The following is a 27,895-nucleotide window of genomic DNA, read 5'->3' as shown; positions in this document are numbered from 1 at the left end:
GTGTAAAGAAATTTAAATAAGTTTACGAATTTTTCACTTTTTAATTCTATTACTTTTGTTTCTTTTTATTTTTTTTATCGTTCTCTTTTATGCTCGATACTGAATAAAAATCAAATAAGAATCGTATATTAAATTTATATGTTTATAGAATAAAATTATATAACTTAATTATATCAATTATTAAAAATATGTATATATAATAAGTTATTAAAAAATGTGTGTGTGTATGCATGTATGTGTGTGTGTGCGTGTATATATATATATATATATATATATAGCAAATAATAAGGAATAGTAAATATATATATATATATATATATATATATATATATATAGCAAATAATAAGGAATATTAAAAAATAATTGTTAAAATGATCGAAATAACTTTGTAAAAAACATATCCATACAACGTTGTTATATCGACGAGTATGTGAAATCGAACGAGTCATCCTTATTCCGTTCTCTTATTCTCCATAAACCGGATATTGAATATAATCCGACAACTCTCCAGTTCGTATCCTTCTTTAAAGCCGGCTTTGTCGTGTAATATACATAGTACTTACATCGAAATATGAAGCTGTTATAACTATATAAAAGTCCTACTTTAAAATGTAACGACGAAACATTTCCATTCGTTGGACAAGAAATTAGTTGACGATAAATCTCTATATAGGATTTGCATGTACACATTTATATGTATATCTACACACACACACACACACACACACACACACACACACACACACACACACACACACACACACACACACACACACACACACACACACACACACACACACACACATATATATATATATATATATATATATATATATATATATATATATATATATATATATATATATAGATTCTTCTTATATGTCTGTTTATATACTTTTTGATCTCCAATTTTTTCCTTCGTTTATATCGAACGATTATACATATGTATCATTCTTGCGTCGAAAGTCACAGAGGCAGCATCTTCTGTTGAATCAGAGTTGAGGGTAACAAGACGATCTTATCTCTTTCTCCATTACAGTACATTTATCTTTGATACAAGTTTTGAGATTACCAAATGTACTTTACTTTATTTATGATCTTGCGAACGTTGATCGTCGATAAAAAAGATTATTAATAGCGTATTAAATAACGTGAAATCAACACTATTTCGACAAATTATTATGGACAAATTGATTTGATATCAATTAATTAAAAATAATTTAGAATAATTCAAATCGTATGTTTGTAATTATTGTTAATTTCTTTTTCCAATAGATAATAATAATTATTAATAATTATTTTTTTAATGTTTATATATTAATTTAATTTACATGTATATATATTAATTTTGTAAATGGATATCTATACATTTATTTACTAATTAAACAACTTCATATAATTAATATTTTTACGTTGATAATTTGTAATAATTTTTTTTCTATCTATCTATCTGTAATCATTATATAATTATTATTATATGTGAGCTCTCTCAGGCACGTTACTTTTTTATTTTTTTTTGTGTCATATTTTTTCATCTGTGAAATTAAAATTATTACTTTTTTTTTTTTGAATAACTTTTTATAGACATTTTTTGATAATAATATTATATAATCAATTTCATTTGATTTCGTAATGAAATCAATTAGTTCAGTAACAGATAGTGTCATTGATGAGTAACGATCAGTAATTTAGCGAGGCTTTTGAATTGCATCGATTCGATGCAAAAATTCGATCATTTTTAATGAATGATTTGATCTTTCACATTATGATTGCAAGTGTTTTCGTAAAAGTAAACCTTTTCTTTTTGGATCACGAGTTAATGCCGAGAGTATGAAAAAAAAATGTGAGAGGACAATTACGTTATTATTTCGATTGGTGGATAGAAATGAAAAAGAGAGAGAGAGAGAGAGAAAGAGAGAGAAAGTATATGGATTTTTAAACATTTTTATTCGTTTAAAAAATCTAATATTTACAAAGTGAATATAAATTAATAAATCATCCGACTCAGCACCGTCAGCACACTTACCATCTACAGATATATAATAGTAATAATATTAATAATAATAATTATTATAATTATATATATAATAAAAATAATGATAATAATAGTAATCATCATCATCATCATTTTTGTAGATTATTTCCAAATTCGTTCAAACTTTTAGATTAGTTTTACAAGATGTTCTGTATTGGTTATATATTAACGAGTTATGATTGTTCTTTTTCATGTGGAGTAGTGGCAATATTTTATATTTTATCTATTAAATTAACATCCGTTTGAACGGAGTTAACGACAAGGAATAGTAATTGAAAGTAAAATTATTACGAAATGCTGTAACGGATAAATGTGTAAACGTATAAGCAAACAGTTTAAGAGAAAGAGTAATAATCACGCACATACACACATACGCGCATACAAAAAAAAAAGAAATAAGAAAATAAAAAGAATAAAAAAGAAAAAGAACAGGAGCTCGAAATTGCAAGGAAAATAATTATCCAAAAGAGCCATTACGTTATACAAGTTGTGACCAAAAATGATGTAATCGTTATTATTATAGCGGATGATATAAAAATAAAGTGAACTATTTGTATATAATTCCGTCATATTGTTAGAGGATTAGGGAATAGAAAGATTATATGTTTATGGTGCTTCGTATGCGTATGAACGTTTAAGGAAGTGTCAAGATAGTTAAAAAAAAAAAAGAACGTATGGATACTATCGGTAATAATAAACTTCGTTCGAGAATTTTATAATTTAGACTTTTTTTCTTTCCTTTCTTTTTCCTCTCTAATTCAATTCAATCATTTCGATAATTTGTATAAATTTTTTTCTTTTTTTCCTAATATCATCAATTTCGATTTCGTTCCATTACCGATTTTATCCATTAACGTTGGATAAAAACAATAAGAACGAAGATAGATATACGATTTTCATTCTTGAGAACGTCTAACCAACGGTTGTTGTTTATTTCCAAATTCTGGTTCCAAAGGTATCAGGTATGTAACTTTTTCGCTAGCCTCAGCTTCGCTACCTTGTGGCTTTAAAATTGGTCTATTCTTTCTAATTGCTTTACGACCTTGAGGGATTGCATCTTCGTAGGTGATATATTCAGGCCTGGCAACTGGATTTCTTTGTTTTTTTATGTAATATCCAGCTGATGAGTTTTCTCCAATGTAAGTTTGTTGGGTAGGTTTAACGGTTTGAGGAATGGGGGTAACCGAGTAACCGGAATGGATAAGGGCTGACAGGTCTTCTTGAGTTAAGGTTTGATGTCCTTTGGATGTAGGAATACGTACGACTTGGGGTCCATTGATTTGATCCTGATCGATAATTTCTTCAATCGTCAATGATTTAATTGGAGCTTTCTTTAACAGGCCCGATTGAGAAACGTAAACAGAGGATGGCGAGGCAGTTGGTATCTTTAATTTGTGAGTTTGTCGGGGCTGAGTAATCGTAGGTTGGAGTTCCTCGGCGGCTATGGAAGAAGGTCCTTCATCTTTTGGGACAGATCTCGGAACGTAGGATGATCCAGAAGCTTGATACTTTTGTACTTCGTCGCTGGTGTAATAACTGTTTGGAGATGGAAGAGGTGTACTATTGGGTAAAAGATATTGAACTACTGGAGTATTTTCAGGATCTTGTTTCCTAGCTTCTGCTTGAGCTCTAGCCACAGCAACAACTTCGCTATTCGCTTTGGCTCGTGTTTGTTGATGAGCCTTATACAATGCTTCGGCTTGAGCTTGTGCCAATGCCTGAGCTTGAGCCTGTGCTTGCAACTGATTCTTCTCGAAATTCAAAGCGTTCCTGTGGGCTTCCTCTTGAGCTTTAAGATGAGCCTGCTGTTGCGCCTGGAGTTTTAATATGGCATCAGAATGAGCCTTATATTCCGCAGCTTCCTGAGCTCTTCTAGCTTCGGCCAATTCCGCTTGAGCTTGAGCCTTCAAACGTGCTCTATAAGCAGCTTCTGGATTTTTTGGATGATATTGTTCCTCGATATGAGCTCGTCCTGCGTCACTGATCTGAGTACCCTGCTGTATCTGTTCTAAAGCACTTTGTTGTCTATGACGTTCGTTCACAATTTGAATCTGTTGGAAAGCTTCCTGCTGATGCTTGTTGTGAGCAGCTTGAGCAACCTTTTGGAAAGCTAAAGCTTGAGCTTGAGCTTGTGCTTGAGCTCTAGCTATAGCTTCGGCTTCAGCTTGGGCTTTCAGGTTACCATGATCCTCGGCGTATTGGTATTGAGGAGAAGGTCTGAACTCTTTCGTTTGAACCGGAAGTGACTGTACTGGTTGGTATTGAATTTGGACTGGTTCCTCGACGGATTGATAAGCTGGTGCTGGCTGTTGTTGCTGATAACGTTGTGCCGTCGTTTCGATATGATATTGTTCCGGTAATTGTGCTGCTGCTGGCTTAGAATACTGACTGGGATAACTTACCAATTGTTGAGAATATTCTGATGCATAGCCAGATTTCAAAGCAGACTTTGGCTGAGTTGGAACGAGCTTGAATTCCTGAGCTTGATTAGCTGATACCAATTGAAGAAGTTCTTGCTCGAACGTACCCAATTTCGGTTCAGAATATGCTGCCACTTGATAAGTCGATGTACCACTTGGATTTAAACGAGCTGTATGTATAGCCTCTGCACGATTTCTAGCTTCAATCTGAGCTTGTAATTGAGCTGTCGCTTCAGCTTGAGCTAAAGCCTGAGGATGAAGTTGAGCTCGTGGTCTTGGCGGTACTACGGTAGGTTTTCGAAAATTGTGATAGGCTTGTTGTAATTGTTGTTGTTGTCTAGCATAAGCCGGCAATGGTCTGCGTTGGGGTGGTGGCGCTGCAGTTGTTGGTCCGTACGCTTGCGGCTGCGATTGAGAATACTGCTGTAGTACCGACAGGTATTCCGGTGAGAGCTACAAATTAATATACGTTGTTAAACAATGTTCTTTTTTATTTCTTTGTTTAATATACTTTTTTTTTTTTATTTCATTTAACTCTTCAGTAAATCAACACTAAGAAGGTATATCGAGATTTATTAAAAATAGTTTTGTTATATTAATCGTTAAATGTAATCATTAGTGAAATTTCATTTCAACAAGATAAAAAAGAATATACAAAGTTTATTCTATTTTCGAAAGTCAGTGAAAATCTTATTTTTCTTATTAACTTTTTTTTTTTTTTTTTTTTTAATTACAATTCACATAATCACTTCGCATGTTTTTTTTTTTTTTTATCTCAATGCTAATGATTTTTTATAGCGGAAATTTTCGATGGCATTTTTCTTTTTATTAGGTAGACAATAGAAAGTAAAGAAAAATATCAAGCCAAATAGTATTAAATATAAGGCTTGAATATATAGAAAGATAGATTCTTTAAGATGAGAGCCATATTGGGTAATAATAAAAGAGGAATCGTGATGATGTAAGAATAAATCTTTTCGTGGAAGATGCTCGTAATGAACTTGATTTCATCGTAAAGGTTAACAGACGCTTATATCATAGGTCAGGTATCAAGAGAGAGACAGAAAGACAGAGAGAGAGAGAGAGAGAGAGAGAGAGAGAGTGTGCATTCGTTATAGGTAAAAGAGTATGTAGTTGTGCTTAGCAAAAGGATGAGTCGATGACCTATAAATTGTAAACACAGAGTTTCCTTCTTCGTTTGATGTGAGTCATCGTAGTAAGTATATAACAGTACAGACAAGGCCGTACGATCAACTGGATGGAAAACGAAACGAAACGAAACGAAACGACCGTAAGTAGCATTTGATAAAATAGCTATGTATGTAACAGAGGGACTTGTTCTCTCAGTCAGCTGTGTTGGGTGTGGTTTTACCGGTTCTATCTTAGGTCGCCGCGATTAGAAGGCGTGCAAAACTTGCTCGTGTTATGCAAGAAAGCAACAGGATCGTGTTCGAACATTTAACGCTCTGTTCAACGATCACGAATCAACCACACACAGCTGCCACAAAGTTTAACGTGTCTCTTTCTCTCTCTCTCTCTCTCTCTCTCTCTCTCTCTCTCTCTCTATCTATCTATCTATCTATCTATCTATCTATCTATCTCTATCTTTCTCTATTTCGCATGAAAAATATTTCGAATAGATGTACATCGATCGAGATATTCTTTGAAAAACTTCTTTTTTTTTTTCAATTTGTCGATTCTGTTACTTTATCCTTTGAGTATAATATGAGCATAACTTATCTTTTAGTATACATAGTTCATACATTTAGCAAATATATATATATGTATGTATGTATGTATGTATGTATGTATGTATGTATGTATGTATGTATGTATGTATGTATGTATGTATGTATGTATGTATATTTGTATGTATGTTAACTTTGAATATATGAACTAATTTAAGATATGAACCATGACGAATTTCTTTCTTAAATGAAGAAAATATAATTCTCCTTTGTACATTTAGTCTGCAATTACATATGTAATAATTATCTAATTATCTTTTTTTATTCTTTTCGTTCGTAGGATTTTCCTTTCTAAGAATACATACAATTTTCTTTTTAAACCGTATAAAATGAGTTCCTTCGCTATAGTTATGTCCACCGACGCACGTGCAGACATCAAGTTTAGTCATCGTCAGATGACTATGAACTGAAAATCTTTTGTTCTTGTCTTTCGCGTTGAAAATTGATACGCCTTTATAACTCAGATAAAAGAAAGAGAGAGAAAGAATGTTTGAAGGCTACTAACTAGGAGAGAGAGAGAGAGAGAGAGAGAGAGAGTCCCCTCTCTTTCGGAATTTACAATCTCTCATTACACTCAATGTGCAACTATAAAATATATGTATATATATTTTGTTACGCCATTTTGTACTACATATTTAAACGCTTAAGTTCCGTAATTCAAATGATAATATAATATTATCGAACGTAATTATTTATTACTTATTATTTCATCAAGTTGATCGTTTGATTAGATTATTTCTTCATTTAAGTTAATAATATATTTCATTATATATCTACAAATATAAACATAAGTATGTAAGAATATTATACGATGTAATATATAATTAATATAATATGTAATACAATTATAAATATATATATATATATATATATATATATATATTGTATAATATAATAATAATGATAATAAATATAATATGTGATAGAATATAAAAATATGTATGAATATATTGATTATTTATTATTTATTGTTTCATTAAAATCAATGTTATATTATTTCTTTATCTTAGCCGATATTATATTTCATTTATTCTATTCTAATTTCTATCTTAGCAAATTAAAGCAAAACAATTGTATTATATCTCTCTTTTTTCTCTCTCTCTTAAACTATTTCAGAGTAACGAAAAAAGAAAAACTAAATAAATAGCTAAAAATAAATTAAAAAAAAAAAAAAAAAAAAAAAAAAAAAAAAATAAAAAATAAAAAAAAGAACATTCTAGCCACGGTTAGTTAGTCACCACATTGGTAAGTGATAGGCGGCCAATGGTCACGGTTGACCGACGATAATGACGTTAGTTGTTATATGTAACTTTACTGTTCTTGTAGAAGGTGAGAGATGAATACGTCAATGCGTCTCAAATTGATTGTTTCCCGATCGACATCATTTATTCATTAATCCGTGAATCCGTGTTAGTTGAATAACCAACCTTAACCTCGATTATCGATCACAGCATAAAAAAATTAGATCCTTCTATAAAAACTAATGTACCATATAATATCCTTTCTCTCTCTCTCTCTCTCTCTCTCCCTCTCTCTCTCTCTCTTTCTCTTTCTTATTCAGTGATTATTGACATTTGATAAAATTGTTTGCTCAGCGAATCAGCTGACATAGTTGAATACCAGACTTTCACCGATCTGTTTTCAACTACTTCGTTTTAACGCATTCCAACAAGTAGAGCTAATACGGTATTCTGCATATCGAAGTAAACTTAAAGAAACACACGATTCTCATGATGTAAAAAGAGCATGTAATCCTTATTATGGGAAACAAGGAATAATTAGTCACTATAAGATCGTCAGATCGTCGATTTGGAGAATAGATGTGTAAAAGTTAAAAGTTAATTCGGTTGGTTACATGTACGATGTCTAATATGGAGAAAGAAAATACAATAATGAAAAACTTTAATTGGAATACGTTTATATATATCTATTGCATTATATTCTTGCATGTTTCGTGTGAGTTTTTTTTTTTTATTTTCTTTTTGTATCTTTTTTTCTTTCCTTTTCTTTTTTTTTTCTTTTCTTTTATGAGACTTCGTTGTTACAAAAAATTTACGTAACTCATTAACACCGACAAGATCGTTAGAATTTCATTTGAGTTGTAAAAATCTCTTACCTCTTGAGCGTCATCACCATGTCGGATAACATATTGACTTGGTGATGCTCCATAAATGCCATTGGCTGATATAGGTGATCTCTTAGCAGGTTCTTTTACGTCGATCTCTAGCATGACGATGTCATCTGCACTCGCCGTGGGAGACGACGATGATTTTTCGGCCACATTTGAGACTGTCTCCTTTTCGGCGGAAACTGCCAATAGACCTGTTAAGAAAAATTTCTTCATCTTTATAATAGTTATTTATACGTAGATTTATATTATATAATATATCGATGTATGATAATTATTATAATGGTTATATTTTAATATTCATTTTTATTTTTATATTAAATGGCATACCAGCACATATCTATAAAATGAACACATTTTGATTGTTCATATATTTATTGATATATTTAGGGTTACGATGATTATCAAAAAATGATTTTCTTTTAATTGTTGCGAATTAAAAATGTCTATCGTTACAAAAGTTATTATAAAAGATTTTAGAACGTTCGATGTGTCGATCTTTTTGACAAATCTCGTTCGTACGATAAATCTATAATAACGAAAGGATACTAATGAGTAAAGGGCATTAAACTGTTTCATCAGATGAGAGGGAGCATTCTCTTGAAATAGGCGTCGCTCGTAAATTCGAGGTCGTACCCATTTATTCTCATTTAGTTCCTTTCCATGGAACGACAACGATTGAGAGTAAAACAACGTTATTGCATAGGAAACGTTGAAAGCAAAACTCGTGGGAAAAGTTTCACGTGGAGGTTTAAAACTAACTTTCCCTGCATATGAAGTCTCGCTTTCCACAGTTCCTCAACCTTTATACGATAAACGCCATTCTCGGCCATGTAGAACGACGCTAACAGTCACATCGCCATTCAGATCTTCCGCGATTGAATAATGAACATTAAATCTGGCTATCCTTCGATATGCTTTACGATTATAATGGATGATATATATATATATATATATATATATATATATATCATATGATGACGTTGATAAGAATAATGATAACTTCCTTGTCTGCTTTATATAAATGTTGAGTTGGTCAATAAATCGTGTTAGAATTTTTGGTATTAGGTTGGTCGATAAATAATGGCGTCATCATATACCTATATATACATATAATGATAAGGATATTGATAACTTTCTTATCTTCTTTATACTAGTATTGGATTGGCCAATCACTAGTGTTAGAATTTTTAGTATTAGATTGACTGATAAATAATATCATTATTATTTGTGTATATATATATCATATGATGACGTTGATAAGGATAATAACTTCCTTGTCTGGTTTATGCAAGTATTGGGTTGGCCAATAACAAGTATTGGAATTTTTGGTATTAGGTTGGCCAATAAATAATGATGGTTTTTTCTTAGTAAAAAGAACTTATGAATATAGTGATATTTATTTTAATAGAAAATATTAACAATTCCAGCACATTATTTTTTATAGACCAATTGAATATAATGAGAATATGATATATTGGAAAAGGATGAATCTTGTAATTGATATCATATTGTTATCGTAAAAATTCTTGCAGCTATATTTATCCAAATTGGACAAAAAAAGTTTCAGGAATTTTACGATGCGTCTTTACGATGTCATGGAAAAAAACGATCGCACGATTCTCTCTCTCTCTCGATGTTTTACGATGTTTCGTGACGTGCAAGGAATAAGAGACTCGTGTTTTAAATACAATTTTGTATAGTTTCTTCTTAGTATTTGTAATATTTTTTATTTATCGATTTTTTCATTTATCAATTTTTTTCGATTTTTTTTCGATCAATTTTTATTATTTTATTCTTTTTCATCGTTCTATCTATTTATTTAGTCACATAGACAGGGCATTACATGTTCCATTCCATTCCATTCCAATCCGTTCCAATCGACATCCCATACCGGAAGACTTTCGCGTTCTCTCTCTCTCTCTTTCTCTCTCTCGAATATATCCGATGTCCTTTCGTACATTCTCGGCTCGGTCAAGCCGATTATGTCATTGCTACTAGGAAGTTGGTCCGGTTGCATATATGAGAAAGAGACTTTCGATCACCAAGACTATTCTTTTAGTGTTGGCTTGCAAAATCGTTCGATCGTGTCTTGATCATACAACGATAAAAACATTTTATTATTCGATCGATTACGTGCTTTGGCAAAGAGGAATTTCGTATACTTGAGAGAATTGTAATAAATAGATGTGCATACGTTTTCTCCATATATATGCATTTGCGTGTCTTACAAATTTTTATTTATCAGGTAGAATATTTTTTTCTACCTCTTTTTAACGTAACTTTATTTAACGTTATGTAGATTTTAAATAAAGAAATGAATATAGATTTATTTTCGATCATTCATTTTATTAACAATTTATTACGATTTATGTTATTGGTTATAGGACATTATTTGTCGTGTTAAATTAATTATTCTTATCCGATTTTATTTTTTTTGTTTTTTTTTCCTTTTTTTTTTTTTATTGAATAATATTTATATAACAAGTTTACTTTTGATCTTTTATGCTCGCCAATCTAGATTCAATGTAAAATTGCATAATAAATCGTACGAAGTTCGAAACGCCCATGATTCGATTGTTTCGTCACGGAGTTAGGCCGCCATCGTGGGAGACCTTTTCAGAGAATGCGACTAGCCTGATATAACGTTGTGTCGAAATTATATCGATTTAGATTGGATTCGAATCGTGTTAAGTTACGATCGATCAGTCGGTCTATCGATCAATCGATAGATCGATCGTTTGTACTAGACGCAATCGTTAATGAAAGCGAAGAGTCGTATATGTGTTTGCAATTTCTTTTTTTTTTTCTTTTTCTTTTAATAGCGTGAAAAGGAAATCTCAAGAGACAAATTAATTATCAGTTGTGTATAGATATTTTTTAATTTCTTTTTTCCTTTTCTTTTTTTTTAATCCTATATATTTGATTTAAATATTTTATTATTATTAATTTTGTATTTTTTAATTTTATATATTTTAATTTTGTTTAAGTAAATACGTATTATATTTATCTACGTACAAATCGAAAGGACAATTTTTGTTGTTGTCGTTGTTCACGATAGGATTGCGAATGGTCATAAAATTATATATTAAAAAAATTTACTTTCACGTATCGTTAAAAATTTTAAAAAAGATATCGAACTATAGTTTTTCCTTTTCTTTTTTTTTCTTTTTTCTTTTTCCTTCCTTCTTTTTCTTTCTTTCCAGAAAATGAGATCTAAGGGAGATCTTTAAGTTTTGACAAAAATGTTCGACAAGAAAGACGACAGGTTTTTAAGATATATGTATGTAAGTAGCCATTTCTATGTTAAAAAAGACACAATAAGAGTACGTTAATGATCCAAAGAAAATAGGGAATGTAAGATTGCCATTAAATTACATCCAGGATGTGTCTACTTCTCTTAAATCTTCTTATGATTTTAAGATGACTTCAATCGTTTTAAAACGACAGGAAAGAGAAACCAAAAGAGAGATTATGGGGCAGAAATATATATATATATATATATATGCGTGCTTGTATATGTGTGGTGTGTGAAACGTTAATGGCTTATCTATCAAAGAGAAAGTGTACTTTGAAGTGGTCGATATTAAAAATGCTTTTAAAAGCTATCAGCGATGACTGAGTTTCAATAATAATAATAATAATGATAATAATAGTAATAATAATAATAATAATTATTATTATTATTTTTATTATCAATGACTTTTTAATTTGAGATTTATTCTCTGACGATAATTAGTTGATTCAAGTAACTTGAAAGAAAGAGTCAGACACAGAAACAGAGATAAAGAGAGAGAGAGAGAGAGAGAGAGAGAGAGAGAGAGAGAGAGAGAGAGAGAGAGAGAGAACGAGAAAGATAATGTTAAAATCTTAATTACACTATATATGTTTAATGTATAGAAAATTCGATAACAGTTAGAGAATACAATCGATCTATAATTTAATAGATTCCTTGATCCATAGATCATTTAATCTATAGATAAAATATATAACTACTTAATTAAACTAAAACTTAAGAAATATTAAAGCTTTAATTAAACCGCTTTTATGTTTAACGCATAAAAAATTCGATAACAATTAAAGGCTGTAATTGATCAATCGATTTAATGGATCCAATAATCCATAGATCTAATGATTTAACGAACTAAATCGCACGTATCACTGGAAAATCATCTTGAAAGTGAAGTTGAACGGAAGTTTTCTCCACTTTCGTTGCTGTGTATCACGCGAGAACCGGATGTAACGGAAACTTAGGTTTATAGTTACCTATGTATTATTATCGTACCGTAAAATACGCCTCTCTCTCTCTCTCTCTTTCTCTCTCTTACTCTCTTACTCTCTCTCTTTCTTTCTCTCTCTTACTCTCTTACTCTCTCTCTTTCTTTCTCTCTCTATTAATAACTTCCTCCTTGGCGTTTCTCGACATTCGAGAGTTCTAATCTCAATTGCGCATCGTGATACAAGCTTGGAACGGAAGAAGATTAACACGGTGAATGCCGCATGAGCCGTCGATGGTCCACGTCAGACTTTCTAATTAGTCCTTTGTGGTTATTTTATGAAATGTGAAAATGAAATGTGATCGTGAAATGTTTTCAGTATAATATATAATATAGATAATTATATAATATTATACATATATTTATCTATGTATATACATAATAATAAATAATAAATAATAAATAATAATAAATAATAATAATATATATACATATGAGATAAATAATACTATAAGTATATTTTTATAAAATAAGATGAATTTAGTTCGTATGAATTTGTTTATAAGAATTGTTTACAACAAATTCTTGATTAATTATTAATAATATATTGAAAGAAGATAAAGAAAATTTTGCTTCGTGTTCCGGACATATTTCCATATAAATGGAAAATTGTACGGCTATTGATAATGTAGAAAAAAAATTGTTTCTTCGATAAACAAATCATTTCTTTATTAACTATTTATCAATTAATTTATCAATTAATCGTAATGTTATCGTAATTAATCGTATATGTTAATTCACTCGAAATTTCAATTTATCTTTTTCATTTTCATTTTTTTTGTGCTAAAATGAGACGGATTTAGTTCGTAAGAATTTGTTTATAAAAATTAACAATTTGTTATTAACAATAGGATGAAAAAAAATAGAGAAAAATTTGCCCTTTAATATGGTATTTGAATCAAGTTTCTATGATTTTTAGTTTCGGAGATATTCTCATATAAACGGAAAATGTTCATGACCTATATAATTTCATTCAAATTGGCTCAGCGACACACTGATCCATATAAACTTCAGGAATTTACGCAGCCCAGCTGGATACGTTACTACTACTACTACACTATTACTACGAACAGCTGTAATATGCGAATTATGAATGAAAATCTTTCAAATGAAAATCTTCGGAACGAAAAGTCATAGAAATATGAAACAAATATCGTTTTCAAGTATATTTTATTTCTGATTTAATTAAATATTGCAATAATATTGTTATAATAAAACTGATTTTGTTAATAACTTTTCAAATTGAATTTTTTTCTTCGCGTAATTATTACCGTAAAAATTTGTTTCTTCTTTCTTAATAAGAGGATAAATATAATGAAATCACTTTAATTTTTATTATAATTATATCAATTTTATTTTGTTTATTTAAAATTAAGAATAGAATATCTGTTAAATAATTGATAATGTATGAAATTGAAAACTCGAAAAATTTTTTTTTCGTAATTTACTTATAACACTTTTATTATATTTTAATCGCATCTTTACGTTATTTCTAAGCAATATTTAAATTATAATATTTCATAAATTAATAATTTTTCGATATAAATAGGTTATAATACATTTTTATAGAGAATATTGAGCTTCGTTAATCAATGCAATCAAAAATATATAATTATTAGTATAAGATGTATAGCTACTTCTTTCAAACAGAATTAATCTGATAAATGTGTTTCTATATATGATTCATATCTAATGTATAATTCTAATTATAATATGATTCATCGATTAACGGCGTCTCTCGAGTTACATAACTGTAACCATAGAATCAAATAATGTAATTTACTATTGAATGCTATATTCATTGATAATCAATATAATCGACTTTTTTGTTTTAGTAATGATCACACGTCTTACGCGGAACATCGCTTTAATACGCGAACTTTGGTATTCATTTAGGAAGAACGTTCATGTAAAATATGATCTTACAATGGAAACTATTACTAATACGTGAACAACTTTTAAAATTAGAGATTATTATTCTATTTATTTTCTTACGTATTTTAACATTATAATACGAGTTATGAAATCTTGATATTATATTTTCATATATATGTATATATATATGTATGAATGAAAAATAAGAATGGAACATAAGCTTAGAAAGATGATTAATTTAAGATAATTTTAAAGATCAATATAATCACTATGAGAACTAAAAATCTTCTTTTTTATTCTCACTCGTTATTTTTTCTCTTTCTTTTTCAATCAAAAATTTCTTTTTCTTTTGTTTTCTTATTCATAAGAATATTACTTTATTATAAGAAATGAAATCTTACGAGTTAACTCATTATTCTTAATTAACAAGTCAATTAAGTTGATACATAGGCTTAGGAAGATGATTAATTTAAGATGATTTCAGAGATCGATATAATCACAATGAGATATAAAAATATCTTTTCTTTTTCTCACTCATTTCTTTTTCTTTTTTTTTTTTATCTACTTAAGATATCTTTTAGGTAATATCTATGTCGAGTGTGTGTAATGACGAAATGGAAATTCGTGACGGATCTCGTTTCTTTGTTACACCTGCGAAATTCCGAGGATGCGAGTAATTAGCTCATAATTAAGTAACACGAGAGCAACAACAACAACAATAACAACAATAACAATAATAATAATAATAATAATAATAATAATAATAATAATAATAATAATAATAATAATAATAATAATAATAATAATAATAATAATAATAATAATAATAATAATAATAATAATAATCTAGATGACGATGAAAATGACGAAGACGAAGATGAAGACGACGAAGACGAGGACGAAGACAAAGATGTCTTCGCGTTCTTATAACCGGTGAAATCGTTAAGTAACATCCTTTCGGTTGTCGGTTAACAAATCTTTTGGTTAATTAACGCATCGTGAGTTTCGCGCCTACCTTATGAAGTCTACGACACCGACACCGAACGAGGACGTTCATTATTATTTTCTAGATTCGTTTCATTCGAATTTCACATGATGTATGAAATAACGTGAAAGAGAGAAAGAGAGTGAGAGAGAGAGAGAGAGAGAGAGAGAGAGAGAGAGAGAGATACGATGTCGTATTGTTACTTCATTACTTTTGTGAGAAACGAAACGAAAATAATTCATGATAGATCGCGTGAAGTAGAATATTTAATATTTATACGTACATGTTGAATGTATTTTATGAAAATGATCGTGTTATATATTTAATGATAGATAAAAATTGATAAAAGAAATTCAAATGATATATATATATATATATATATATATATATATATGTATACATATATATATATTACAATTAATATATTAATTTTTTCTATTTATACGTATACACACGTTTGTATATTAATTTACGAATTAAAAATATGACTACGTTCAATTTGCAAAAATTTAGGTTTAATTTTCAACAAAGTTTCTGAATATTTCTGTGACTTTAAGTATATGGAATTTTTCAAACATAATATTCGTTGATATTTAATTAACTCAAATTGAATTAATTATATCGAAAGTATAAATGGAATGTTGCGAATTTTTCTTTGATAAAATTGTTTCCTTTTTTCTATTTCTTTTTCTTTTCTTATTTCTTTTTCTATTTCCACATAGGATAACGTAACGTGAAATTTAACGATCTTCTTTCAAGCAGTTAATTAAATTAATTGTACATCTTGAAAGTACTCGCGAAGTAATTAATAATATATAATTATAATAATTTTGCGTACGAGTTTGAATGTATTAACGAGAAATCTTACAAACGAGAATCTCGTTATTTTCCATAAGAGGTGAGAAATTAACGAGCGATGGTCGTTAAAAAGATCGATAAACGTTCCACTTTTCACCCGAGTGATTTTACCTTTTAACTTGCGTTTAAAAAGATGAAGTTAAATATCTCGTCTTGTATTCAAATGATTATTAGAAAATGTGTGGGACGTATATATCTGTGTGGATGTGCTTTTAAATTTAAATGAGTAGAGTACCGTCCTCGATATTTGCATCATGCAATGCGTAGGATGCTTTAATGTTTGCTCATTATTGATTAGAATAAAGAACACGTTTAAAGAAATTATTATTCTTCTAACAATCTATATTGTCGTTAAATCAATATGAAAGTATCAATTTATACGTTGAAATTTCAAATTAATCGTTATCAATGTATCATGATTTTTGCATTCATATGAATTATAAGAAAAATAAAAATAATTCTTTTTCTTATAATCAACTTCGTAGATAAATTAAAATTAAAGTACGCGTCATATGTCACATATAAAAGTTTTCATTTTACTTTCATAATCTTTTATGTGAATGACATAATGCAAAATATATGACTAAGTATGAATAAGAAAAAAAGTTAAGAGCATTCTACCAGATCATTATTTTTTATCACAATCAATTATCCAAATAAATCAAAAGAAAAGAAAGAAATGGAAAAAGAATTATATCAGTTCACATTCTGACAATCGAAAATTTATAGAGAATTTTGATTAATCATTGTCCGAAAAAATACAAATATTAGATCAATGCGATAACATTGGATAGATCGATCGATTTGAATTTTTTCGAAGGTAGTTCAAAGGTCGATCGCTATTGGACAATAATCATTGCTTCTAATGTCATATTAGAGAGTAAATTCGAAGAGCAATACACGAGTTATATTATGAACGTTGGCGTATCGACCTTTCACTCTCTATCTCTCTCTTTCTCCTTCTTTCTCTCTTTCTATTTAATGACATTCTCCAAGGACGATAAATTGGTCGATTCGACAGATAGACAAAAAGTCTATTGGGCTTGGCATACGATAATTGCAAATAGTATATACATAAAGTATTCGAGATACTTTTTTCGAACCGTTCGTCTTTAAAATCTTAAGTATAAAACGATAGAATTGATCGTATCTTTTCGACGTTATCGAGTTCATCTTGAAAGATTACGATAGACCGGACGTAACAAGACTTAGAACGTTTCACTTTCATATTCTTTTCGATTGATTGAAAAACGATTTCCTTTTTTCTCTTTTCTTCTTTTTTCTTGTTTTCTTCTAATCGTTACTGTCATTTAGAATCTCATTGCATTACTTCGATCAAAATACGTAAGATATACGTAATTATCTACAGTTTTTCTCTCTCTCTCTCTCTCCCTCTCTCTCTCTCTCTCTCTCTCTCTCTCTCTAACATAGTGATACTTTTAAAAGTCATATATATTTATTTTGTTTAAAAATTTTATTTTATTTTTTTCATTATAAAATAAATTGTTTCCTTATTATATCCATAAAATGAATGAATTTGTATTAATGAATTTAAGTTTCGTGTTGTATGGATAATTTTTTTCTTTTTTCAAGTATAAAAAACAATTGAATTGTAAAAGAATTAACATAACAATTATTATATTGAATATCGATCAATTAAACTTCAAATGATGTTCTTAATTTTTAATTTTGATTCTTTTTCTTTTTCTTTTCCTTTCTTTTTTCTTTTTCTTTTTTTTTTCTTTTTTCTTTTTCATATAACAAGAATAAAATAAATAAGAAATTTTCGAGCATCTTTCATGTCCGTTAAATTTAAAGATAAATGAATTATAAATCTATGATATCGATTAAATTAATGAATGTCCTAATTTCTATCTTATCAATCATATTAAAAAGAAGTATCTTTCATAAGAAGCAACAGCATACATCTGTTACTTAGTATTGTATCTGTCATGTTTAATCATTTCGATGGTTTTATTACTGCATGATAGTCTTAACGAATGAGGAATATACTATTGCGATAGGATGAACTCGTTTGATGCTTTCTCTGCAAGTGTCGGAAGTATATATATATATATATATATATATATATATATATATATATATATATATATATATATATATAATATGTGTATGCATGTACCTCTCTCTTTCTCTCTGTGTGTGTGAGTATGTGTGTGTCGATGAAAATTTATCGAATTTTTTATCTTTTTCTTTCTTCTTATTTTATTTTATTATTTTTTTTTTTTAATAAAGCGGCACGATCAAAGAATCTAACAAGGACAAAACTTGTCCTCGAGGAATGGACTTTCTAGCTTTTATATTTTTTCTTGCTTCATTGTTAACTGAATTTTTTTTTCAGAGATTAGAAACTTCGAGAGAGATAGAGAGAGATAGAGAGAGAGAGAGAGAGAGAGAGAGAGAGAGAGAGAGAGAGAGAGAGAGAGAGAGAGAAAGAGAGAGAGAGAATGTTTCGATATATTTGAACGCGAACTAGCTAATTAATATCGACAACCACCGTCGTTATCATAAGCAATAATAACAATAATAATAACAATAATGACGACAATAGAAATACTAAGAAGAAAATGAGGTCTAATGAGCGTGAATAATCGCATGATTTTGGCGTGTAAATCGGGGAACTCGGCGAACTGTAACGACAATAAAGATTTCGCGCAGTCAACGAAATAAAAAAAATAGAAAAAAAAAAGGAAGAAAAGAGTAGGGGCAGGTCAGAGGAGTAAAGGAGGGAGAAGGGAGAATAGAACGTGGCTCTCTACAAGCATTCCGATCATTTCTTTTCTTTTTTTTGTTCAGTTCTTTCTTTTTTATATTTTATATATTTTATTTTATAGGACAATAAGATAATAAAATTATTGTTAGCAAACTTTTCAACGAGTCTTCCTTTGAAAAGGAAAATGGTCTAGGAGTTATATGTATTTTTAAAACTGGAATGTGAAATTGTGCGATGATGAACATAGTCGAATCATTAAATACTTGATAAAAAGAGAGAGAGAGAGAGAGAAAGAGAGAGAGAGAGAGAAAGAGAGAGTTAGACAAATATTTATGCCCAGATACAGTTTGTGTCATAAATATTTGATAAAAAATGATAGAGATAATATTTGTTGAAATTAGAGCAATGAACTCTTATTTCAATATTTTATTTAAATAAAAATAATCGCATATCAATAATAAAAGAAAGAGAGATAGATAAATAGAATAAGAATCTCATGTTATGGTGTGTGTTATACGTATTTTGATAAAAATGTGACAAAGATAGAATATCTGTTGAATCTAAATATAGTACAGTATTCTAATAAAATTCTAAATAAAAATAATATTTGATATCTCAGATATCGATTAAAAGAGAAAGTGAGATAAATAAATAGGATAAAGTTCTCGCGTTATACACGTTTGATAAAAATGTAACAAAGAGAAAAAACATTTGTCGAAGTTAGATTAATAACCTACATGGTAAGTTTCAAAAAACACAAAGAAAAATTGTAATTAATATAATTTAATTACAAAAATAAAAATAAATAATATAATTTAATTTATACAAGATAGAACAAATTAATAAGAAAAAGATAGATAGATAAATTAGACACGATAACAATTTTATAGTATGTATAGTGTGTTATAAATATAAAATAAAGATTTTAATAAAAAATTTGGAAAAAAAAGGGAAAACGTTTGTTCAAACTAATAATTTATCAGTTAGACATTGTTAATGCTATTAATAATATATAATTAATTAATTAATTAATATAAAATTAATTAATATAAAAGAACTAACGTGTGTCAGAGAACTAATGATACATAAGATACATTGAATAAGAATCTCGTCTTTCTCGTTTTTACTAAGTCGACTGTTTTCACTTTCTGTTCGAAGTATTTCGAATCTATAAAGTTATTACTATATATATATAGAGTCATTACTATGTGTATATATATATATATATAATCTTTCTCTTTCTCTTTGAGATCATTTAAACAATGATATATCTTAGAAAAAAAAGAAAAAACCGATCATCTACACAACTAGGGTACACGTATTAAGCGATTATCATTGTCACGATATATTTACATAAATACTCGTATACATTATTGACAGATTCGAGAGACGTAAAGGGTGAGGTTTTAATTATAGATATATATCTATATCGTATAGACTCTCTCAGTGGTCCAGAGAGACAGCTTCTAGACATGGATAAGCGTGCAGCTGTCGTTGCAGTTGCAGCCTCGAGCTTAGAGAAAGGCAATAACATCATGTGTATGTATATATTATACGTACGTATGTACGTACGTATGTATGTATGTATCTATCTATCTATCTATCTATCTATCTATTTATCTATCTATCTATCTATCTATGTATGTATGTATGTATGTGTGTGCGTGTCTGTGTATTCACGTATACGTGTTAACACAAGCGGTTCGCTTGTCTTATGCCCGCCACACTGATTGGGAAATCATCGAGCGGCAAATGACATGAGAACGTGTGGGATTTTGCGAGCACCGCCCTCTCCTTCCTTGTATTATACTACCACGCATCCGTTTTTGTCGACTTTAAGTATGTATGTGCGTGTCTATATGTGTGCCTTTTGCAAACTGAACAAGTAGGACACTTCCATTTTTTATTTTCTCAATTTTCTTTTTTTTCCGTTTTGGTATCGTTCAGAAAGTATAATGATTTTCTTGTCTCGATGTTTTCTATAGATCCATAGATCAGTTAGATCTTTTTCTTTTTCTTTTCTTTTTTTTCTTCCTTCTTTTCTTTGTTTTTTCCTTTCTTTCGTTTCTTACATCCGAAAGTTCCCACTCGAGTGAATTAATTATTACGATATTGATTTATTTCCGATACGCGTCATAAAAGTGATTTGAAATTAATTTTTTTTTTTTCGTTTAAAAATTAATTTTTTCTCGATAATATTTTTTTATTTGATCATATTGACAATTTTGAAGTTTTATTTAAAATAAATTAAATCTAAAATAAATTATTATATTATCTTGCAGGATTTCGTTTAAGTGTTATATTATGTTCATTAATTTTCGAAGTTATCGTTTGCCAACTTCGGAAATAGAAAATTGTGAAGATTCGAAGGTAGATGACATTGTTGGGGAAGATTATGCAACAAGATGAATAATGCACGACGGAAATTGTTTATTATCGTACGATAACTTGAAAAGTCATCGAAAATTCACGATTTATGACAACCGACAATATTCTCGTTCTAAGTTAACGACTTAATATTTAATAGAATTTCCTGTTAACCTACCGGATATTTTCCTTTGCAATTTTCTATTCCTTTTTCTTTTTTTTCTTTTTTTTTCTAATTTGATCGAGTCACAAGGAGATGTTTAAAGAAAAAGAGTAGAGAAAACAAAAACACAAAAAAAAAAAATAAAAAAGAAAAGAACATCAATTTTTAATTTAAATGAAAATTGTTTTTGGGAAAAGAAAAGGATTACTGGCATTTTTTTCGTTTCTTTTTTTTGTTTTTTGTTAAAGTTACTAAAAAAAAAAAAAAAGAAACATAGATTTAATTGTCGACAAATTAATTAACGTAATGATTACTATTATTATGTGGTAAATCTTTTTTAAATTGAATAAATAAAAAATTAAATTATTAATCACAGGAATAGACATTTGTTTGTGATTTGTAATGAATTAATAGAATAATAACGAGCCAAGTTAATTAACGTTCTCATTGTCCTTGTCATCTTTAATAATCTTTTTTCTTCCGTCTCCTAACTCATCAAACAAGATTTCACTTGTGATTATATAGAAAAAAATATTACGTTACGTTTCGCAGAGAAAGTAAACTCCTAAGGCGATAAATTCAGTTCCACGGCGTAAATAAGGTTCTCTAAACTGTGGATTAGTTTTTGACGATGCAATCAAAACAAATATAAATACTGTGTGATTAGTTCAATGAAGAATGAATTTGTCGATCAGTTGTAATAAATATTTGTCAATTCATTGTGAAAAGTTTGTCAACTTTTATTTAAAAAAAAACTTCCCAAGACACCAATATTATTAATAACTTTATACGGTAATGAAACAAAACAAACATTTCTTTTTGTTTCTTAATTAATTATTGCAACGATAAAAAAAAACTGTGACAATCACTGTAAAAGTTTTTACAAGTGTAGTATGACTTAGAACAATAGGAAGATTTACGAGATAGGAAAAAAAATGGGAAAAGAAAAAGATTCAAAATTCGAGTAAATGAACTTCTTTGTTTTACCATCGATTTCTCGAAGTGACAGTAATCTTGGCCGAGTGTCTAGTATTCGTATGCATAAACGGGAAAGCGAATTTAGTTTCGTAGTAAGCAAGTTTCTAATGCGAATGCAAAACGCGTATTTCGTGCGTTAAACATCCAACATGACTTACAGATCGTGGAAAGTAGCAATACGATCGTATTTTAACTATTCGTCTAATTTTAATCGATTGACTTTTCACTCGTGTAACGTTACAAATATACTTTATTAATTTACTTTACTTTACTTATTTACGATAGATTAGGATTTAGAAAGAAATATCGTAAATTTTAATTCGTTATGAGAGAGAGAGAGAGAGAGAGAGAGAGAGAGAGAGAGAGAGAGAGAGAGAGAGAGAGAGAGAGAGAGAGAGAGAGAGAGATATTCACAAATTAAATTAATATTTATAAACAAATTTAATTTTGTTTAATATATTTATATTATCTGAATTATGAATTATAAAAAAAAAGTCAATTAAAAATACATTATTGGCAATTAAAGACAGTAGAGAATGGAATTAGAGTGAAGGAATTGTATTCGAGAAAGTAATAGACTGACGTAAGTAACTGGGAATAAGTGCAAGTGCATTGTACGTTGCATATGCATGTCCCGTTGAAAAATATAATATATAAATGAACGTTCAGCGTGCGTAACGAAAAAACTTTATAGATAGTTATATATCTATGTAGGATATATATGTGTGTGTGTGTGTGTATATTATATATATATATATATATATATATATATACACATAATATATATATATAAATATATATATATATACTATATATATATATATTAAAAGGAAAGAGAAAGGTCGATTTATCGCCTTTAAACCGGTAAATTGATGTATGTTTCGAACGATAATATTAACGATTGAACATTGTAGAAAAAAAATAGAAAGTTTATAAAATCGGAACTAATGGACTATAATATTTGTTTAAAATGTTTTATCATTCTTTTTGAAATAACAGATCTATGTATGTACGTGCATAGTGTCGGTCAATAAGAATTGTTTGAACATTTTCTATATTTTATATGTAAATAATTGAAATTATATTTAATATTTTTTATTGAAACTTTTTCAAAATTATTTCTTGGACGACTCAATATAATTTGTCTTATTTCATGTCTTATTTCATGTCTTATTTCTTTCAAAACATTAATCGTTAGTTTTTACATACTTAGGAAGGATTAGTATTCAAGTCAGTATATGATATAGTTATATGTACTAATATAACTTACATTATACTTAAAATTTCCATATATAATTTTTTATTTGAAACACGAAAATTCATATTTGTATATTAACGTTTATAAACTAAATAAATATAAATATATATATATATATATTCTTTTTTTTTTTTTTTAACGAGTCGACACACTTGAAACTGTTTTCGGAATGGATACGTAGAGAAAAGATTTTCACACTAGATTTGCACAAAGTTTAAACAAAAAAAAAGTCACACGCGAGAGTTTCTTTGTCACACCCACGAAAAGGGATAGAGGTATGAAAGAGTGAAAGAGATAGAGAGATAAGAGAAATAGAAAGAGAGAGAGAGAGAGAGTGAGGGTGAAATAAAAAGATAGGATAAAAAAGGTCAGAGAAGATGATATTTGATTAGCACGCGGAAGGATCAAGGATCACTTTTGAGAGATTGTCCTTGGTGCTTCACGAAAGCGTGACGTAGCGTAGAGGAGCACTCACCTGCGAGGATAAACAACAGCCACATGGTGAGTAAATGAGTGACGAGGCGGCGAGCGAATGTTCGGTGGAAGTGGATTTCTCGTAGCTTTATAGACCGAGGGGAAAGGCCGCGCCCGGAACAACGCTGCCAGGTGGGGTTGTTCACCACTTTTCCACGATCGTCTCGCTTCTACTTAAACTCTATTGCAGGATGCATGGAAACCAGACTACAATGGATTAACACGATGACGATATATATCGTCTTCTTTTATTATTATTCTGAATAGACTCTCTTGAATAATAGAGATGAAAAAAAGAAAAAGAAATAACCATAAATCTTAATATAGTTTATACGTATAATTATTTATTAGGTTTTTATATTTAATTATTTTGCTTTTTTTTCTTCTTTTCTTTTCTTTTCTTTTTTCTTCTTCTTTTTTTTCTTTTTTATTTTTATTTTTATTTTTTTTATTTTTATTTTTTTTTTTTATTATTCCGAATAAACTCTCATTGTTAATAGAAAGAGGGGAAAAATTTCTTTCTATCTTTCTTACTTTTTTCCCATTGATTTTTATTTAATTATTATTTATTTATTTATTTATTTGTTTCTTTAAATTATGTGTAATACGTCTTCTCTTTTATTCTTATTACGAACGGATTCTTTTCGATAATAGAAAAAGGAAAAATGATTATTTAACGTTTCGCGTTCTTTATTATATTTTTTTTTAAAACATTTTTTCCAACGAAGAGCAACTTATATGAAAACAATTTGTTTGCACTGAAGTATGATAGTTTTTGAATTTTTATCAATACTAATAGGAAAAAGATAATAAACAGCGACATTTTACTTCGTTGCTGAACAGAAATCTGAAGAAAAATTCGATAATAAGTGACGACTTTTTTAAGATAGTGTATAGAGCGACATCATTAAAAATTTCCTCGTTGTTGCTTCAGTGGTGATAAGGGTTAAGGTTAACAGATTTCAATGAAAGCTACGACGTACGGACTTATCAACTCTTACCTCGTAACCGCAAGACTCGTTTTCTTAAATGTGATTACCTAGTCAAAGAGAATTCTAATCAATCTTCGAAATCATTTCAATTTGATCTTTAACGGATATATATATATATATATATATATATATATATTCATATTATATACAAATTTCTTGGTGGATCATTGAAGAATCTTCTTGGACTTGTAACAAGATTCAAGTTTAAATTAATTTTCAATTTTATTTTTATTTTCATTCTTTTCACTTTTTCTCTCCATTTGGAAAGTATACTTTTTATTCTATTTACTTATTTATTTTTTTTTTTTCACAACACTGATAAGAAAAAATAAAGATGACAGCTATATGACGTATAAAAAGGCTACTTTTCGATTTCACTTGCGTTTTTATTTTCTTCTCTTTTCAAATGTATAGTTATTTTTATTAACTTCGCTTTACAATGTTTTACATGTTACAACGCGATCGCAGTGATAATTGTTGGAAAAATGTTTTATTAATTAAAATTTATTATCAAAGAGGTAATAATTTATATTTAAAATCAGTTAAGAAGTTTTGACCGATTTAAAGAGATTTGGGGGATTTTGTGGTTTAGAATGACGTATATTTTGAAACCTCAAATTTTCCTAGTAAATGGTAAGACAAGTAGGCAGGATGATGGTAATCGGAATAGATAGTTGAAATAGTTGTCGCGTATGAGGAGGAGAAGCAATAAACGTCGATCGAAAGGAAACCATCGAGAATTGGGATAGGTTGACTCTTGTCATAGTATAGTATAGTAATAGTATGGCGTTGAAGTGAACGCGGCAAACGGTGAATGTATGAAATTCGAGAGCAAACTACCGGGTCACGGTACTCTTGGTCCACCGCGAAGAAACGCGATTAGAGAGGTCGAGCATAATGACAAGGAGACGAGATCAAGAAGAGGAAATCTGACCGAAATGCGAGACGCATTTCGCGGCTAATGTCCCGTACTCCGTTGGTAATAAGACACTGTAGATACTCTTTTGGTTTATTACTTTGTGCATTCGTTAGTTTTAGATGAGCCTTTTTTTTTTTTTTACCTTCGAAGTTATAGTAAAGTATATCAAAAAACAGAAAAGTGAGATTAATGAAATATTTTGGGTTGGCCAAGTAAGTATGATGTTTGAAGTTTTTATTAAAAAATATAGAATACTTTGTTGTTTATTATTATGAAATATATATATTAAATCGTTCGTAATAATTAATTTCAGTATTTTCAATGCTAAAACATTTCAATTAACACAATATTGTTATATTGTTTATTTAGATATAAAATAACGCAAATTTCAATAATATTAATAACCATTTTGTTATTAATATTATTCGATTTAATATATCGATTTAAATATTTTTCTTAATTTTCTTTTCAATCCTTCAACATATCTCCGTTCTAAAAATAAATCATGAAACATGACTTTTATTAAAAAAAAAAAAAAAAAAAAAACTGTCCCGATGGTAATACAATATTAAATATTTTTTTTTTTACAAGACAAGTTAATGTTAAAAATAGATGTAAACGCATTGCGTTTATTAACGAGCAATAATTCACAATGGCGATGAAAGAGTCCTTGGCTTAAAAACCATTCGTGAGAAATGCGTATCTACATGCATACATTGGCGTTTCGATCGATAACACGAAGGAAATCTAATCACCGGTCACGAGGATCATGACAGTCATGTTGGAAAGGTGCCGAAGAAATGAGAATTTGCTTTTCTTGCATTGTGGTCACGTGATCATTTCAATATCACTTTTCCCGATCTTTCATCGAATCTCGAATCTTTTTCCTGAATTCTTTTTCTTTTTATTTTGATTGAATGAGTTCTTTATGAACTCTGAGTGAAAGCTTAGAATGTTTAATTTTTCTTTCTCTCGTTTATTTTATATTTTTTTATTTTATTTTATTTTGTCTTTCTTTTTCTCCTCCTTCTTTTTTTTTTCAAATTCCAAGAAGGGAAAGATAAGATTTTTCGCACGCGCGTTGAACTAGCGTTTAGATACTTATATGAGTAACGTTTGATTGAAGTAACATTTTTTAAAAAAACAATCTATCTTTCTCTTTCTCCTTCTCTCTTAAAGACGAAAGGAAACCACGTGCAATTACCTTTTGTATTATTACATTATAATTGAAAGTATCGATATATAGGAAATTATACTATTCAGAAATCTTCTATTGAAAGTTCAGAAATAATCTTTAATGAAAGTTCATAAAAGTGATGTAAATTAAATGTAGACATGAATACATTCCGTATAGTTTTATTCTGTAAAATTATCATTTAATGTACATAGCGATACATTGTCGAAAAAGCATTACCGATCAATTCGATCAATGATAAAATCCAAATTGATTAAACTCAAAAGTTACACATTGACACATATATAAACGCAACGATATTATACGTATGCATTTAGTTTGAACAAATTTTGTTAAGAATGCTTACAGTTTGGCAATTTTCAGACATGATTCCTGTTACTTATTTTAAATTGCATCATTGTGATTGGGACTTATATACGCCCCCGCTATGGAGAACTTATAACGTAACCGACATTTGTGTGTATGTGTGTGTGTATATATATATATATA

At 28.9% G+C, this 27,895-nt stretch overlaps 1 protein-coding gene across 1 annotated transcript; it reads right to left on the bottom strand.

The window, feature by feature from the left end:
* Positions 1–1,928: 1,928 nt before the first annotated feature.
* Positions 1,929–24,791, bottom strand: LOC124427523 (general transcriptional corepressor CYC8-like). Its single transcript, XM_046970535.1, has 4 exons — positions 24,786–24,791; positions 24,302–24,470; positions 8,320–8,525; positions 1,929–4,908 (listed from the first exon to the last, which is right to left on the bottom strand). The coding sequence occupies exons 1-4, from the start codon at positions 24,789–24,791 to the stop codon at positions 2,932–2,934; spliced, it is 2,358 nt and encodes a 785-aa protein (XP_046826491.1). The 3' UTR covers positions 1,929–2,931.
* Between the last annotated feature and the right edge of the window lie 3,104 nt (positions 24,792–27,895).

Source organism: Vespa crabro, chromosome 10, assembly GCF_910589235.1.
Source record: "Vespa crabro chromosome 10, iyVesCrab1.2, whole genome shotgun sequence".
NCBI classification, from domain to species: domain Eukaryota; kingdom Metazoa; phylum Arthropoda; class Insecta; order Hymenoptera; family Vespidae; genus Vespa; species Vespa crabro.
Note: the sequence above shows the minus strand (reverse complement) of the source record. Positions and strands in the feature narration are given on the sequence as shown.

Excerpts from the sequence above, each read along its gene's own strand:
- LOC124427523 (XM_046970535.1), bottom strand. Across the intron at positions 8,526-24,301 it reads GCTGTTGTTTATCCTCGCAG|GTCTATTGGCAGTTTCCGCC; the intron begins GTGAGTGCTCCT and ends TTTTCTTAACAG. Across the intron at positions 4,909-8,319 it reads ATGGTGATGACGCTCAAGAG|CTCTCACCGGAATACCTGTC; the intron begins GTAAGAGATTTT and ends ATTAATTTGTAG.